Genomic DNA, 18,520 nt, shown 5'->3' with positions numbered 1-18,520 from the left:
TTCTGAGTAAGTCAACACACCAACCCGCTTCACTGCCTCAAGTATCAATTATTGAAGCTCTCTCCTGCTGAAGAATAATTAAACACACAGGACCAACAAAGCAAAGGAATACTGCAATTAAGCACCACAAATAAAGTGTTTTATTATCAACTTGATGGGAAGTGGTTCTGTTTAGCCTTAAAGTGAGATTATTAATATGACAAAAGGCAATCCACACAACTGCGAATCAGCCAATAAAATAACAGGTAACGAAGATTTTGAAAATAAGCAATTAGCTCATGGTTAAATTTCTGATCATACCTAAATGCATGTGAAATTCAAGAATAAGATATTTATTTTAGTCTATCAAGGTACTATGATCATAAAAAAGAAGCTATCAAAAAAACTCCTTATTTCCCATGATACTAGAACTATCTTTTTTATTAGGTATTAGGTTTGACCTAAGGTATTAGCTTATAGTTAACACCATAGGTTTTTTCTTCTGTATAATTAGATTAAAACTATGATAGATAGGCAAAGTTTGGAAAGAAAAATAATGAAATAAAGTCTGTCACTGTATCCCCAGCTATTTGCCATCAAGTGATGTGACTGGATGCCATGACCTTATAGTTTTTTTGAATGTTGAATTTTAAGTCACCTTTTTCACTCTCCTCTTTCACCTTTATCAAAAGGCTCTTCAGTTCCTCTCCACTTTCCTCTTCATTTTCTGCCATAAGGGTGGTGTCATCTACATATCTGAGATTATTTATATTGATAATGTATTAGAAGAGGAAGATAAAATATGGATAGTTGTCTCTGGTGCAGTGTTAGTCACTCAGTCGTGTCCGACTCTTTGAGACCCCATGGACTGTGGCCACCAGGCTCCTCTGTCCATGGGATTCTCCAGGCAAGAATACTGGAGTGGGGTGCCATTCCTTTCTCCAGGGGATCTTCCCGACCAGGGATGGAACCCAGGTCTCCTGCATTGCAGGCAGATTCTTTACTGTCTGAGCCACCAGGGAAGGTACTAGAAGGATAAAGAAAAAGCTAATAAAATTGTTGTCTTTATGGAAAAGACAGGAAGAGGGACAACACTGTGAACAAGAGCTCTCCATATGTACATAGTTGAATTTGTTGAACTACTTCTGTTCTTTTATTTATGAATTTAATTTTTACTTTTCTCAAATATGTGTACTAGAACAAATATTACAAAAGAGTTTATATGATAAAAGCAGATCTCAGCACCCAAACCCAGTCTTTAAACAGTTATTTTAATGGTTGCCACCACAACACTAGACAACATGTTTATATTACTACTTACAAGTTATCAACTTGAAAAATAAACTGACTGACCTCTCATGTGAAACCTTAAGAATTTATCTCTAAAATTCCTCTTTTCTGTTCTCTCAATGTTTGAATTATATGCTATTAGTTTTAATTCTTAAGTATCTTTGAACTTTAAATACTAAACATACATTTATTGTTTGTTTGGCAACTTGGCGCTATCTCTTTTTGTATATATTTTGAAATGTTAGATCTTATTCTTTTATTTTTTATTATTTAAAAATATTTTAATTTTATTGGAGAATAGTTGGCTTACAATGTTGTGTCAGTTTCAGGTGTACAGCTAAGTGATTCAGTTATATATACATTCACTCTTCTAATTTTTAAAAAAACTGGATTCTTCATTTTGAAAGAAAGCTTTTGGGGCTCGTAATCTGTCCCCCCCACCTTCTCTGCCAGTTTCATTTTTACTTTTATTGGTACAGTTGTCATACTTTGCCCTCCAACAATAATAGCCTTCTTGGTTCTGCCCGTTTCTGTCCTGTCCAAAGGGTGACTCAAAATTGAGTATCAATAAACACTATTTATATTTTTATTACTATGTAAATATTGTACAAGGAAACATAATCCTGGCATAATTTGTTTTTTTACTCTATATGTCTAATGTCACAACCTTAGAACCACTTGAAAAAGACTGTTCTTAGAATCAAGATTAAACGGATTCTTTATTACACTCTATCAATTTCTTAACACCACAATATATTCTAATTTGGTTCATAGTTAGACATCTTTATTTATTCACTCATTCATTCATTTTGCTTCCCATGACATTTTAAAACTGTCTTTATTTTTCTGACACTATTATTCTTTGTTATATCATCAAATTTTTCCCAAACTCTTCATGATACCACTTATTCTATATACTTCTCATTTTTCTTCCTAAGATCGCCCACCTAAAACCCTCTTTTCTCTTGCTTCAATCTTGAATGACTGCTTTCTAGGACTTCTGCACAGTTATTAACTTAAGCCTTCTTTTCATTTTTTTTTTTTCCTTCTTTTCATTTTCATCTGGGTTGACTTAACTTTTTCCTAAACTTCTGTCTTCCGTGTCCTCATTTCACATTACTTTGCTGCAACCTTAAATAACTACCTAAATGATGGTAAACACCAAGTTAAACTTTCTGGGTCCATGCATGTCTAAAAATTCTATCCTCATAATGAACCATTTGACAGTAAAGAATTCTGGGTTAAAAATTATTTTTCTTAAGAAAATTGAAAACATAGTCCCATTTTCATCTAGCATACAGTATGACTGGTAAGATGCCAGTCTGACATTCATTTCTTTAAAATTGACTTGTTTTTTCCCTCTCCCTGGAAGTTTTCTGAATCATCTCTTCACCCATGGAATTCTAAAATTTCACAATAACAGATCTAAGTTATAATGCTTTCTACTTGCTGTAGTAGGTAATAAACAGGTGGGTCTGAAGCCCGAAACTGGAATGAGTTGGTCTGAAGTCTGAAACTATCACTGCCTTTGCACTTCCCGTATTAAGTAATAAGTTAGTTGGAGGTCTGAAGCTAGCATAAACTGTTAACTCCCATCTCCAAAATCAACCACAGAGATGCTGCAGAAGCTAAAGGGATGTGTGAATCTCTGGAACCAAACTAATGAGAGGAAAGCCTTGATGAAATATAAGGAAAAAAAGACAAATCAACAGCTGAACTGAAATTTTAATACATTTCTCTTAGCAACCAATAGACCAAACACATAAAATATGACCAGAAAAAACAAAACAATCAATAACTTGAGCTAACAGATATACTGAATGCCGAACCAGACAGCCAGCTAAGAATAAACATTTATAAAAACAGACACTGTGCCAGATTGGCAAACTTTATATGTAAAGGGCCAAACAGTAAGATATTTTAGACTTTGTGGGCCAAATAGTCTCTGTCACAATTCACAAAAGCAATCACAGACAATGTGAAAATGAATGAGCATGGCTGTGTTTCAATAAAATTTTATTTATAGACACTGAGATTTGAATCTCATCTATTTTTCACCTGTTACAAAATATTAATCATTGGATTTCTTTCAAGTACTCAGAAGTATAAAGACCATTTTAGTAAAGGATGTATAAAAACAGATGGCAGTGAGCCCTGTTTAGTCCTTAGACAATAGCTGCCAATTCCCACTTTAGTTCATAAAAGAAGTTTCAATACAATTCAAAGAAATATACTGAACATACTATGTTTTCTATAATAAAATTAGAAATGATAAAAAAAAAGAATAGCTAATGTTTGACAACTAAACTTTTAAAGCTACTAAATAATCCTGGAGTTAAAATGGAAACTTTTTCAAAATGATACATGTACCGCAATGTTCCTAGCAGTACTATTTACAACAGCCAAGATGTGGGCACAATCTAAATGCCCATCAACAGATGAATGGATAAAGAAGTTGTAAGATACACACACACACACACACACACACAAATATTACTCAGCCATTAGAAAAAGAATGAAATAATGCCATTTGCAGCAACACAGATGGATCTACAGATTACCATATTAAATGAAGAAAGTCAGAAAGAGAAACATTAAGTATCATATGATATCACTTACATGTGGAATCTTAAGTATGATATAAATGAACTTATGTACAAAACAGAAACAGATTCATAGACATAGGAAACTAACTTACGGTTATCAAAGGTAAAAGAGGGAGGAATAAGAGTTTGGAATAAGCAGATACAAACTGCTATATAGATATAAATAGATAAACTACTGTACAGCCCAGGGAACTCTATTCAATATCTTGGAATACTCTCATTAAGAAAGAAGAAAAACGTACTGATACATAGAACATAGATATCAATAAATCTAAAAATCCATTTTGCTGAGTAAAAGCCAGACATCAAAGAGCTTATGCTGTATATCGTCGTTTTAGCACTAAGTCATGTCCAACTCTTCTGCGACCCCTTGGACTATAGCCCTCCAGGCTCCTTTGTTAATGAGACTTTCTAGGCAAAAACACTGGAGTGGGTTGCCATTTCCTTCTCCAAGGGATCTTCCCGACCCAGGGATCGAATCTGAGTCTCCTGCACTGGCTGGCAGACTGTCTACCACTGGGCCATCAGGGAAGCTTGTGCTGTATACACACAGCATGAACATTTTACTCCGTTTATATGAAGTTCAAAACATGCAAAATTAATCTGTGGTGATAGAAATCAAGAGTTGCCTCGACTGGGTCTAGAAAAGGGCAACAGGAAACAGGGGGATAAGTTTGTCAAATTTACTGCACTGTACCCTTAAGATCCATGCATTTTACTGTATGTAAATTACAGCTCAGTTTAAAAGAAAAAAAAAAAATTCCTGGCAAAGGCCTTTAGTACTTTCTGTAGTTCAAGTACAGCAAGTAGCAGATGAATTTTTTTCTGCAAAGGGTCAGAAAGTAAACCTTTTAGAATTTGCTGTCATATGGTGGCGGCTATAACCCTTCTGTCATTGTATCAAAGTATCCAGACAATATGCAAACTAATGAACATGGCTATGTTCCACTAAAACTATTTACAAAAACAGGTGGCAAGCTGGATTTGGTCCACAGGCTGTAAGTAGTCTGCTAACTTCTGGTGGAGCAAACAGAAAATCAATCTTCAAAATTAATTTAGCTTAATTTCTAATTCAGAGTCAAATTTTAAAAAATTAAATACAATGCATTGTTCTTTCCTATATGGTGACAGGCAATGACAATTATTAGAAGCCTATTATAATCCTTCCTAAACTTGTTTTTCTACACTCATGGAATCATTTTAAAATAGAAAGACCAACCAGAAAATCTCTAATATGGTTGATATGCAAGATCATCATTTTAGAAAATCATTTAACAGTTATAATAGTATCCCGAAAAATTATCTAGGAATGTGAGAAATACTTAAGATAAACTGGCTAGTAAATAATTAAAGTATGAACTGGAAATTTAAAATATACTTAGGTACACACATAAAAAGCTATGTTACCCACAGTGGTGATGCTTTGATTTATCTGGTATAATAAAGGTTTTGAAACACGTTCAGTATCACTCATAATCACCTGGTTTGTTCTTTATCTAAAAGAATTGAAAATTAAGAACAGCAATCCCTTCTTGATGTTTTTAAAAGCATTTCAGAATACTAAATAACGAATGGAAATAAAACAAGCATTTTCTGAGAAGTACCAAAAGCTAATTTCCTTGCCTAATTTAGACAAGGCTCAAAAATTTATATCTTGCAAGAACATCCAGGGTACACAACTAGGTATAAATAAATCTCAAACAAGGCACATGTAAGCTGCCTGAAAATGTTTATTCATCTTCATGAAAATCCCAATCTAAAAAATGAACTTAATCCTCTCTCACCATGGTATATACCTATTAGAAGAAACACCAGCAAAACTAGAAGGCTTGGGTTCCGGTATAAGTTAGCCACCTAATTGGCAGTGTGAGAATCTGGCATCCACTCATTCATAAGGCATTTCTGAGAGCTTAGTATGTGCCAGACACTGGAAACACAGTAGTGAAGGAAATATCAAAAATTCCTGCCCTCATGACACACTCCAGTGAGTCACTTAATCTCTAAAAACAATTTAGTTTTCTTTCTCTAAGATAATGGATTTCATATTTAAGGGTATTTTCAAGTCCCTAAAATAAGATCCATATTACTTTCCTGCATCCAGGAAAGCAACTGATGGAGCATCACCTGAATTCCACTCTTTCACTGGCTAAAACGCTTTCCTGTGTCGTCATATTCAAAGAGGAAAAAAAAAAAGTAACAGACATTCTTGAAGGACTTATTTTAAATTTGCTAATTTTGTTTTATAAAATTTAGAGGAAATATGAGCCTTATTGGCCTATTACTTGGTAACTAAACTTCCTTGGATGGAATCCAAGAAAGAAGCAGAACAACCTTATGAGAATGTTCTTCATATAATGAATACTTTTTCAGACATTTCCAGTACTGCCTAGTGAATCAACTAATCAGCTCATCTTTTCTTCAGACTAGAATTTAATCTTTCTTTCCAAAGTGCTTACTGCAACACAGGTAGTTAAGAAATCCAAATTGTGTATTCAAATCTAGTCCCTTGCACCCTACATTTAAATTTTTCTTTTATTTATCATCAAGATATATATTTCCCCCACAACAAAACAGGCATGACAGTCCTTCAAGCATAACTCCTCAATTCCCAAGTGGTAAATTTTTTAAATGTCTCATGTATTCATTTTTCCCATACGAACTCTAGAGTCACAAATTACATTTCTGATAAGACCAAAGCAATGCTCACTTTAAATATCCCTTCCTTCATAGGCCCCTACTGAAACACCAAAAGGGATCCAAAAAATAAGCCTGCAGTTTCTAATCTACGAGTATTCATTCCCAAATGAGAAACTGACCTAAGTATCTTACCCCCCCCAAAAAAAGGTATATCCCACCAAAAGCCACTTCTCCATTTATTTTCAACTCATAAAATATATTCAAAGTTTGCTAAAGCAAGCTAACACCATTCAACTTCAAAAGACAGTATAAGCAGTAGTTCCCAATTACGCTAATCTTGAGCAACCTACCGTTAATCTAAAACGCTGTTCACTATATGTATGCTTATATCTTAAGATGTTTTAAGAATATGAGCACCACCATCAGGTTTAATAAGCCCAAATGCAGAATTATTGAAATTGTTAGCAAGAGATGATGGACAGAAAGCAGAACAGCTTTACATAAAATACATGCAATGTTCACATCAACTATTTCTATTTTTTACAGTAATCTGAACTGTAAGTGGCCTTTAGAACTAGATTCTCAATTCAGGTATATCAAATACCAAATTGCTAAAAGAAATCTTGAACTTCCATCTATATTTTAAAAGTCTCATATTAACGAACTTGATTTATATTTCGGAATCCAATAAATGAAACGACTTTGATAAAACTGAAATGACTTATAACTTAGAATTATTATTGTAAAAAATTAATTATCCAGCTCTCCTGCTGTTCATCTTGTAGATAGTACCCTCCTCATTACTGGCAGTGAGGTAAAAACAAAGAAAAAAAAAAGTCTGGTTTTGGAACCACAAAGACATGGGTTTGAATTCTGAGGCACCATGCCTTAAACATTAACTTTCTGAACCTATTTTTTCATCTCTAAAATGGGAATACTAATACCTAATTTGAATGAATGTTTTAATGATTAGTGAGATATATGTAAAGGAGCTTGCATATAACAGGAACTGAAGAAACTAGCTGCTATTTTTATTTTATTACTCATAAATGTATCCAAGAGAAGATAAAAGGAAGGACATGACAGGAAAATAAATTAGAGCCAAGGTCACATGTAACTGTTAAAACAAGACAAAAACAAATACACTGACAGTTCAAGTGAAACTTACTGTTCACATTTTATAGAAACAAGATAATATTGTAACCACTCTTTATACAAACATAAAACCCAAAACTAGCTACAGGTCTACTAATGGTGGAGCTAAATAAAAACAAAATATTATAACCATACATTAAAACAGGTAATTTTATGAACAGGTGAGATGATTTCACCATTGGAAAAAAAATGCTAAAACTAAGATTTTTAAATGCTTATGGAAGGATATTAAAAGATTCCTACCTTTAAACCGACTGCTATAAGATCTGTAACAACACTGTATGGAAAAAGTAAAAAGAGAAAATGGAAAACAAAGTTAGAAACAAGTTTTTAAAAGACAGAGATAATAAGATAAAGAAAAAAGAAAAAGCATTATAATAAATAATAAAAATAAGAATGCGACAAGTTGTGAAATGTTAATACAAAGAAAAATGGATGGGACAGTCTAGCCAACAGAGTGTAAAAGCAAAGCTTTAACAGCAATGTAAGAAACAAATAATAAATCAAATTCTCTTTCAGTATTTAGAAAAATAATTGTTTCAATAAGATGAAAGTGTGTTTATCCATTTACCTCTATTTAACAAATCCAACCAAGCCTTATAATCACCGAAGTTCATTCTTTTAAATCACTGGCATGAGTAACCATACTTAAAAGTTTTAAATGAAACAAAACCAGTGAGTGGATTTTATAGAAATATAAAATATCTTGAAAATTTGCATCCACCACTCAAATAGCTCAGCAAAATATAGCTAAGAAAGTCTTAGAACTAAAAGAATTACAAACATCAAACTTAAGACATCAAAATTGTCAAAGATTTGCTTTTAAAAAAGTTCTACTGCATCATAATCTGTGATTAAATTACCTCAGAAAGAAATGAACATACACACACATACACACAAGGACAGTTGGCAACTGAGGTGGAACTAGAAAGATATGTTGACTGGAGGTTTCGTTTTTTTTTTTTTTAACTATCCAAAATAATGAAAAAGGACCTTTTTTCAGGCTATGGAGAAATGTAGAAATTTAATTACCCTCCTGAAAGCATAAACTCACTGAGTTTCCCTTAACATCAAGATGTTAAAAAAAACCCTATATAGTTCTGCCAAACAAAAATCCATCTCTTCTAACCCCAAAGAAACTGTTTTCTATTAAGTTGTCTCGATATCTTCTAAAAGAAAGTGCTAATAAAATTCTATATATTGTTAATAACCTATATCATTACTTAATAGAAGTAAAACAAATTTATATTTGTCTAATGACACAAATTTGTTTTAAACAATAACGATATAGGCTAAAGTTTTTTTTCTTATATGCTTTGGAAACTCGAATTTGGTTTGTTTTAAATTTAGATGTGATATCTCAGACATCTGTGCATAAAAAATTAGATTGTGTAAGGTACACCGCAGTATTGGTCCGGAGGCAAAGAGCATGCTCCTACCTGAATTCCCAAATGAACTTACCTTCCAATATTTCTTATTGCCTCAGATACTTAAACCAATAAACTCATTCTTAGCTTTCAAACCACATTTAGGGGAAAGAAAAAGTTAATTTCTTAAACACTACCCAAAAGAGTAAGTTTGCACTTCACAGTTGCCCAAGAGTTTAACAGCCAAGATGCATAATCCAAGAGTCCTCTTTATAACACTGTAAAGTTTCCAATACAAAAAGCTAGCCTGCTTCCACGTCTCACGTCAAACCACTAAAGACAATTCACTACACATAATGAAATACTACTTTTACAGCCTTCCTCAACTGAAATACTGGCATACTCACACAAATAATAAAGACAGCAAAATCTTGCACCCATAGGAAGTGTAGTTGAAAAAGGTGATGTGAAATGAGTTTTTAACAATGCTCTGAGAAGCTTCAATTAAACAAAAACAGCTTCAATTAAATCTTAAAAAACTTTAGAGAACATCACAATAAGTGAAATCTAAAATTGCACTTTGTCTAACGTCTGTAATAGTGTGCAATCTGCATTCAAATATATTTATAGATTTATAAAACTAGGATAAATGAAATCTAATGAAGGCAAAAATCGTTCGAAGATCTCTTTACACAAGAAGATCTTTACACAGCATGACAACAATCAACTGTATGGCAACATATATGTGATTTTACTGTACAAGGAAGTTCCATATATTTACAACCAAGAGGTTTACAGAAATTTTGCCATCAAAATCAAGTAACAGGCCAACCAAAATCTCAAGTGCATAATGAAAATAAGTGGATCTGCAGGCTCTATGAGAGCAGGAGGTTTTGTGTTTTTTTTTTTACCTTGACGGACATATACTAGAACCTTCAACTAATTCTCTAAGATCTTAATCTAGTTGTTTTCTTAATCATTCAAATATTGGTTTGGTCCCACCCCAGGACCCTGGGTCCCCAGAGAAATATTTACATCGATGACCCTAAATCTTTATTTTGGCCACAGACTTCATTCACTTTTAGAGCGTTTCAAAACGCCCCGAAAATCGCACTTTTTTTTTTTTGCATACAGGAGCAGGGAATTTACGAAGTTCCTTGGGGGCGGAGGTGGGGTTGGTAAGCGGACGCATCCCTGGTCACCGAGTCAAGACGCCCGGTGTACCGTAATCGTAACAGAGCTCCCAGCAGAAGCCCGGAGACCGCGTGGGGCCCCGGCTCCGGTCGCCGCCCAGACGTTTACCGGCGCGTGCCCTCGGCGTCCGCCACTCCGCGGCCACTCGTCTCCCCGCCAGGGGAAGCTCCAGCGCTCGCCCCACCTCACCGGTAAACACCAACTCCCCGAGCGGGAGGACGCCCGCCCCGAGCGCCGCCTCCGCCTCCCCCAGCGCCGCGCACCATTTTCTGAGAGGAAGTGTCGGGAGGCCGGGCGGGCTCCACCGACTCTCGGGCGGAGGGCGGACCTCGGCACCCGGGGGCTGCACGGGGCTTTCCGCCGCTTCCCGGGGCGAGGGTGTGCAGCGGCGACAGGACTGGGGGAGGCGCCCCGAGGGGGAAAGAGAGGCTGTGGCGGACCGCCTCTCCGCGATTCGGGGCTCCCCAAAGGAGGCGCCCGGAAGCCCCGCCGTCGGGCCCTGCCGGGGCCGCTCCTCTGGTCGCCGGCGCCGCGCCCGGCTTCCCAGCTCCGGCGCGTCCGGCCGAGAGCTGCGGGAAAGAGGACGAGCGCAGCCCGGTGACCGCCGCGCCGCCGAGCACTTACCCATCCATGGCCCAGACGGAGGCGAGCACAGTGCGGGGACTGACGGGCTCACCGCGAGCGGAGGAAGGAGGCGGCGGCAACAGGGCGGCTCCGGGAACCGGCAAGCGGCGCCTCTCCGGAGCCCCGGCCGGTCGGAGGTGGAGAGTGGGAAACAGGGGCGGAGACCAGGGACGCTCCCGCCACCGCCGCGCCCCCGCCTTCCCCACCCCCCCGAGCGCGTCCCCGCCTCGCCTCACCCCGCCCCTCAGCGTCGACGCCCTCCCTGGGCCCCGCCTTCAGCCGCCCTCCGGCTCGGCTCCAGGGCGCCCTCTTCCTGCGGCCGCCCTAGAGACCCCGCCTCCGGGTGCCCCGCCCCGGCGCGCGCCCCCCGCCCTCCGCCTGCCTCCTGTGCTCGCGGGAGCGCGCGCCTTGTGCTTCCCGCTTCGCCGCCCCCCGCCCCCCCGCCCCGCGCCCCCGCGGGTTTCGCCGGCCTTCCGGCTCCTCCGCCCCGGGGCTCCCTCGGTTGGACACCTCCCTCTACCAGTGGGAAAAACGTTGGGGACCCGATCCGGATAGTAGGTAGGAGTGTCCCGCGAGCGCCGCAGAGCCGCCGCGAAATTGCCCCGGGTGGGCGAGACTGTCGGCTCGGCCCGAGCCCCGAGGCCAGGCGCTGGCTGTAGTCTTCCCCCGGCCTGGCAGCCCAGGGAAGCGCCCGTCGCCCGCCCGGTGACCCGCACCGGCTCGGTAGGTGAGGTTGGGATGAAAATGAAAGAGGTGAATGAGACTACCCCGAACTTGAGAATATACAGCTTTAGTCTCTGAGTGCTTTTCATTCAGTCTGGGATTGAATTTATAGGAAACATTCATTGCACTACATGGAATGGCCACTATATTGGTAGCATTTTATAAAAGTTTCCACATTTTCCTTATTAAAAAAACCCCAGAAAACTATGAAAGAGTGCTTATTCTCGTTTTTCAGATGAAAATTTAGCCATGAGTGATTTGCCGACAGTTTGACACCCACTGAAACCCTTTCCTTTTAGTCTGAGCAAGATTATAAGCATATAACTAGTGGCAACTCTGTTTTTTCCCCTCATATTCTGTTTGGTTCTGAAATTGAATGATTTTTCGATTCACAGATCGCCAAGCCGTGAGCCACTGAACACTGTCCTCCACCAAATTCTTAACTTCCTGGGTAGAAAGAGGGGACAGCTCCTTCTCAGCCTCATTCGAAAAGCCAGTAACTAGAAGCTCCGTCGTCTATCCTTGCTACTATCTTTTTTTTATCCTGCTTTTTAAAAAGTGGGTGCTACTGAAAGGATTTAAACTGTCGATTCACCCATCATTCAGTCAGTATTTGTTGTTTACTATTTGACAAGCACTGCAGGGCTAACCAAGAAAATCAGGTTCCAGTCTTGACGGTTGCATGCATTCCTCCCTTAGTTTTTTATTTGTTTGTTGGCAAAACACAGTTTTTGAATAGCTCAAGTATCTTATTAAGAAAGATCATTCTTAAAATACTGTATCTAACCTAAATCCCACTTTTCAAAAGGTCAAATATACTTTGTTTCTTATGTTAAATCTAAATATTAAGCTGCAGTTGTAAACATTGCCACCCTACATTGCCAGGTGGGTATTAAAAATACCAGCAAGATAAGTAGCTGCTGAGGCCTTCCTGTTGTTTGAGGGGTGTATTCTGTTGATAAAATTGCCTCAATTTTTGTTAAGCTGTACAAGTAATAATATACATATATGCTCATTTTGGAAAATTCAAAACAATATTAAATATAAAAAGTTATTGTTTTTCTTCACAAGCTACCCCCTGCCCATGATAGCCACTTAACAATTGTGCATGCATACTTCTAAGAACCTCACCATTTTTTGCTTTTTTCACTTAAAAATCCTAGAGATTTTTTTCATGTCAGTACTTTTTGTCTACTTAATTCTTTTTAATACTGCCTATTATTTCATATTTTCATGTGCCATAATTTTATTTAACCTTTTCCAAATTAGTGGAAATTTACATTTTTTCTAATTATTCAAAATAATTAACAGTACTTCGAAGAACATCATATATGTATGAGCATCTTTGCTTGTATATGATTATATCAAGGAATAGATTCCTAGAAGCAGAATTGCAGGACAAAAGGCATAATCATTCTCAGATTTCGTAAATATTGACAAAATGATTCCCAAAAGCTGAACCAATTGATACTTTTAAAAGTTGTATTTCTCTTAGCCAATACCTTATGATAGCTAACAAATTTCAGTATTAAAAAATGAATGTGAAGTCTGTCTCAAACTCACTGACCGTAGTACTAATGATAACTCTGAAAGGGCTCCAGTATTAAAGTGTACCTGACTGAAATGAACAGAACTGTATGCATTTCCTAAAACACTCATATCCAGTTTTATAACAGAAGCCTAGATAGTAAGAATACAGCTCAGGACAGAACACAAGGTGTAACCCTGCCCTCTCCCCTGCCTCTTGGTCATAAGTTTAAAAGATTTTTCATGGATTGAGCGCCATACGTTTTGTGAGTTTCTCTGATTCAAAAACAATAAATAGAGTGGAATTTAGTTCTTCTATGACCACTTTTAGAATACTAGCTATTCCTATAATCCATATGGCATTAGAAAGCTGTGGCCTTCTATAATGTCACCACAAGTTTCTGAGTTTCTGGAACTATCAGATAATCACTCACGTGACCTGCCTTGGCATAAAGAGCTATATGTTCTGTATACTGGCTTCCTGATGAGGAAGAGGATCTTCATCAATAAACAGTCTTTATTTGCTAATTGCTCTATACTTTTGAAAAGTAAAGACAGTTAAAATAATTTAGTTTAAATTTTCTAACACTTTACCTTCTTTTGTTTTTATTCTAATTTTTATTGTAAGAAATTCCCCTGAAACACCTTCATCTGATGAGACACTCCCTGCTCCCTCCATTATGATGTTTGAACAAAATGTAACCTTTGAACATTTGCCTTAAAACATTGCAATATGCAGTGGTAGTTAACATTTAACCAACATCATTACCCTACTGGCCTTCCCAGGTGGGGCTAGTGGTAAAGAAAGGGCCTCTCATTACAGGAGACATAAATAAGAGGCGTGGATTCGATGCCTGGGTGGGGAAGATCCCCTGGAGGAGGGCCTGGCAATCCTCTCCAGTACTCTTGCCTGAAGAATCCCATGGACAAGAGCTTAGCAATCTACGGTCCATGGGGTCACGGAGTCTGACATGACTGAAGCAACTTAGCACACATACACATTACCCTGTTCATGTTTATAGGTAAGATTACTGAAGATAGAAAAATAAAAAAATCCCAGTGTAAGTCAGAAATAAGACCAGCCATTCGATGAATCTAGGAGACATTTTAATATCATTTTATTCCCTGACAAATACAGAGTCATAACTGCTAACATATATACACAAGGAAATCAGTCCTGGGTGTTCATTGAAAGGATGGATATTGAAGCTGAAACTCCAATATTTTGGCCACCTGATGGGAAGAGCTGACTCATTTGAAAAGACCCTGATGCTGGGAAAGACTGAAGGCAGGAGGAGAAGGGGACGACAGAGGATGAGATGGTTGGATGGCATCACTGGCTCAATGGACATGAGTTTGGGTAAACTCCAGGAGTTGGTGATGGACTGGGAGGCCTGGCTTGCTGCGGTTCATGGGGTCACAAAGAGTCAGACATGACTGAGCAACTGAACTGAACTGATACACTAAAATACAAACACATGAAATTATACTGAGTGAAATAAAGCTAAACTTAAAAGGCTACAAACCGGATTATTCCATTTATATAACAGTCTCAAAATGACAAAATTACCGAGATAGACAACAGATTAGTGGTTGTCAGGGGTTAGGAAGGGGGAAGGCAGGGTGGTGGTGATGGAAGATACAGAAAGAGAAGGAGATGGGTGTGACTATAAGGGAGTATAGCAGGGGGATGTTTGTGGTGATGGTGCAAGTCTTGATTGTGGGGTTGACTATACAAATCTACACGTGATAAAATTGCATTGAACTTTAGATACACACAAGTGCATGTAAAACTAGTAAAATCTGAGTGAGATCTATGGATTGTACTAATGTCAATTTCCTGATTTTGGTACAATTATTAAGATGTTACCATTAGTAGAAACTGGGTGAAGAGTTTCTGGGACCTCTTTGCACTTCTTTTAAAACTTATTGTGAATCTAATAAAAAAAAAAAAAGACTTGTGAATCGATAATTATTTCAAAAATAAAACAAATTGCAAAGTGTTCCTTTACGTGTTATTTGTTCATTAGTTATGCAATAACAAACTTAAGAGGCTGAAGGAAAATGTAGAGGTGTGTAATTCATATTTTTCAGGTGCTGTCATCTTGGTAGTCAGACTCGGTTATAATAGCTGACACACACTGAGTCTGACAGACTCTGCCCCATCTGTTGAATGATGAGCCTTCCTTCAAAGTCCTTCCCAACTGTTCAAGGAAGAGACTTGAAAGTGTTTCCGACATACTGACCTCTCTGCCGTCGTGAGTTATGTCCATTTCCCTCAGGCTGTCCCTGGCCCTGATGTAGTCATTTCCATGTGGAGTTCCCAGTGAGACCAGTTCAGAGGACTTGAGCGTTTGCACTGAAGGTGCTGTCTTCAGTCCCTGTCCTGCAGGGACAGTTGCCAGCCCATGTCAAAGTTGCAGTGGATTTTCAAGAATAATTTTCCTCTTGTCATACTGTATCACCGAGGTCCCAGTGTCACTCAGAATTTTTAACAAAACAGACCTTTCCATTTTTATTCTGAGAAAGTCCTTTGAGATTTAGGCATGAGTCTGAGACAAGGCCAGAGAACAGTTGGAGCGATCATCACTACCCTCTTTTAAGAATCATTGCCCTTAGGTACTGAACTTTTGTCCTTAAAACTGGTACAGTCTACTGTCTACCCTGAGACTCTGGGTTCCCAACCAGGGGGTCTGCATTCAATCCCTGGTAAGGAAACTAGATCCCCCATGAGGACAGCGAAGGGTTGGCATGCTGCAGTGAGGATGCAGTGCAGCCAAATAAATTTAAAAAAAAAAATAATAGTCACACTTATTTAGAAATAATTGACAGTGTTGTGTTTTTTATTCATCTTTCAGTTAGTAGAGTAAATTTTCAAGATTTTTTTTTTTAGAGGGAATCTTGGTTTCCTGAGTCTTTATATATTCTATTATCTAGGTAAAACTTCAGTAGATGAAGAACTACTGAGTCAGTCCCCAGGAGCTCTAGAACTATAGCCCTACTTTCCTTCAGCATCATAAAACTATGATGGAAAAGACTGATCCTTGGAAGAGTTTTTCTTCATCTTTGAAATTTAGGTAATTATTTAGGCTATGTCTTACTTTGAGTCTTTGATTTTTCTAGAATCAATGTAATGGGCAGTTCTCAGACCCCATCTCAATCAAACCATCAGCAGTAGTTGACTGTTCCCTCTTCCTTGATGGGCTTCCCTACTGGCTCAGGTGGTAAAGAATCCGCCTGCAATGTGGAAAACCTGGGTTCAATCCCTGCGTTGGGAAGATCCCCTGGAGAAGGGGATCCACTTCAGCCTGGAGAATTCCATGGACTATACCCACTGCAGCCTGGAGAATTCTGTGGACTATACAGTCCATGGGGTTGTGAAGAGGGGGACACAACTGAGTGACTTTCACTTTCACTTTCTTCCTTGATACACTTTCTTCACTTGGTTCTCAGGAAACCGCATTTTTGTTGTTTTTCCTCTCTGGTCACTCCCATCTTCTTTCCTGGTTCTGACTTAACAGCTTTCAAATATTTCAAGACTCAGTGTTTGACCTTGTTTTCCTATACTCACTCTCTTGATACAGTCTTAGGGTTTCAAATATCGTCTATAGCCTGAAGAGTACCAAATTTATTTCTCTAGCCTAGAACTCTTTCTTGAACATCAGCTTGGTCGTTCCTAGTTGGGACCGGGCAGGTTCCCATCTCAGAGTCCTTTATACTTCTAGTTCCCTCTTTCTGGAATGCTCTCCCATGCATGGTTTGCTCCTTCATTTCTAGAATCCTTTATATCCTTCCTTGCATGTAATTTCCCCAGTAAGACCTTTCTTGGCCACTCTTATTTGAAACTGGATATCATGCTCACCCCTGTTATTTATTCTCCTCCCTGCTTTATTTTTCTCCTTATTCTAACATGTAATGTACTCGTTTTATTTATTGTTTGTCTCCCTCCACTAAAATGTAAAATCATTAAGGCAGTGATACTTGTGTGTGCTTGTCTGCTGATGAATTCTTAACAACTGGAACAATGCCTTGCACATACTAGCCAGTGAGTATCTTATTAAATAAATACATGAAACATGTTATACCTTGCCGAGACAATCTTTCTTTTGATTTTGAAATTTTGTATTAAATTTATGTTAAGCTTTGTCTGTTTTCTTCCTTAGCATTGCTAACTATTTATTGGATCTCTGATCATTTCCATATTCATTAGCTGAGTTGGTAAAGAATCTGCCTGCAATGCAGGAGACCCTGGTTTGATTCCTGGGTTGGGAAGATTCACTGGAGAAGGGAAAGGCTACCCACTTCAGTATTCTGGCCTAGAGAATTCCATGGACTGTATGGCCCATGGGGTCTCAAAGAGTCAGATATGATTGAGCAACTTTTCACTTTCACTTTGTCTATATTCTTCCTTAGCGTTGCTAACTAGTTATTTATTGGATCTCTGATCATTTCCATATTTATTCTTTAGTGTCATGTTTTTATTTTTCCTTAACTTTCTGTACAACTTGGTACAACTTTCTGTACGACTTCTCAAGCCTATTTTCTCCAACCATAATTCAGATTTCTATAGTAGTGGTTTGATTCCTTTCTATTTTTATGTTTTAAAATTATATAATTTTATTTTTCTCCTCATTCTTTCATTAACTGTCAGATTTTTTCTTTTTTTCATCTCATGGTATTATCTTACATATATGTACATACACATATATTTTATTGAAGTATAATTGATTTACACTATATATGTGGAGAGAGAGAGAGATACAATATAGCAGAATTAGATACAGATATGTGTATAGGGATTGGTTGGTATGTATGGTTACTATATATACTTGTATTTCTAAGTTTTTTCTGCTGAGAGAGCCAATGACACCCCATTAACTTTACCCACATTTTAGTTAACTAAATATCAGTTCCCCAATAAAAGGAACCAGGACTCCACAGAGAAGTCATTGATTCCAGGGCTGCAGAAATAAAAATAATACATGAGCCTAGAGCAACTTGGGTTTGAGTTGACTCATTGGAAAAGACCCTGATGCTGGGAGGGATTGGGGGCAGGAGGAGAAGGGGTACGACAGAGGATGAGACGGCTGGATGGGATCACCGACTCGATGGGCATGAGTTTGAGTAAACTCCAGGAGTTTGTGATGGACAGGGAGGCCTGGCGTGCTGCAATTCACAGGGTCACAGAGAGTCGGATACAACTGAGAGCCTGAACTGAACGGAACTGAATTGAAAGTACTTTTAAAATGATAGGGTTAGGGCACAGGAGTCTATCTGAAAGATTTCCCAGGGACCAAAGAGGGAATGGTTTGAGCAACAAAATAAATAACAATAGTATTTATAGCCTTTAAAGTAAAATGATGAGTCAATACTGATATGAATAAATAATTGAATAAGCAAATAAGGGGAAAAGGATAG

At 38.2% G+C, this 18,520-nt stretch overlaps 1 protein-coding gene and 1 long non-coding RNA gene across 3 annotated transcripts in view; one reads left to right on the top strand and one right to left on the bottom strand.

Moving 5' to 3' along the window:
- PTBP3 (polypyrimidine tract binding protein 3) overlaps positions 1–11,024 on the bottom strand; it is an 84,607-nt gene extending 73,583 nt beyond the window's left edge. For both annotated transcript variants that reach the window (XM_020901966.2, XM_070459277.1), the window contains exons 1-2: positions 10,853–11,024; positions 7,911–7,944 (exon numbers count right to left, since the gene is read on the bottom strand). In XM_020901966.2, coding sequence (XP_020757625.2) covers positions 7,911–7,944; positions 10,853–10,860 — 42 coding nt within the window. In that variant the 5' untranslated portion in view covers positions 10,861–11,024. The remainder of the gene's footprint in view (positions 1–7,910; positions 7,945–10,852) is intronic.
- A 73-nt stretch (positions 11,025–11,097) lies between these two features.
- LOC139032401 (uncharacterized) lies at positions 11,098–14,627 on the top strand. The gene is made up of 2 exons (XR_011484930.1): positions 11,098–11,410; positions 11,971–14,627. It is a non-coding gene; the product is annotated as an uncharacterized lncRNA (long non-coding RNA).
- Positions 14,628–18,520: the final 3,893 nt, after the last annotated feature.

The sequence above is a fragment of the Odocoileus virginianus genome, chromosome 31 (assembly GCF_023699985.2).
Source record: "Odocoileus virginianus isolate 20LAN1187 ecotype Illinois chromosome 31, Ovbor_1.2, whole genome shotgun sequence".
Lineage (NCBI taxonomy): Eukaryota > Metazoa > Chordata > Mammalia > Artiodactyla > Cervidae > Odocoileus > Odocoileus virginianus.
Note: the sequence above shows the minus strand (reverse complement) of the source record. Positions and strands in the feature narration are given on the sequence as shown.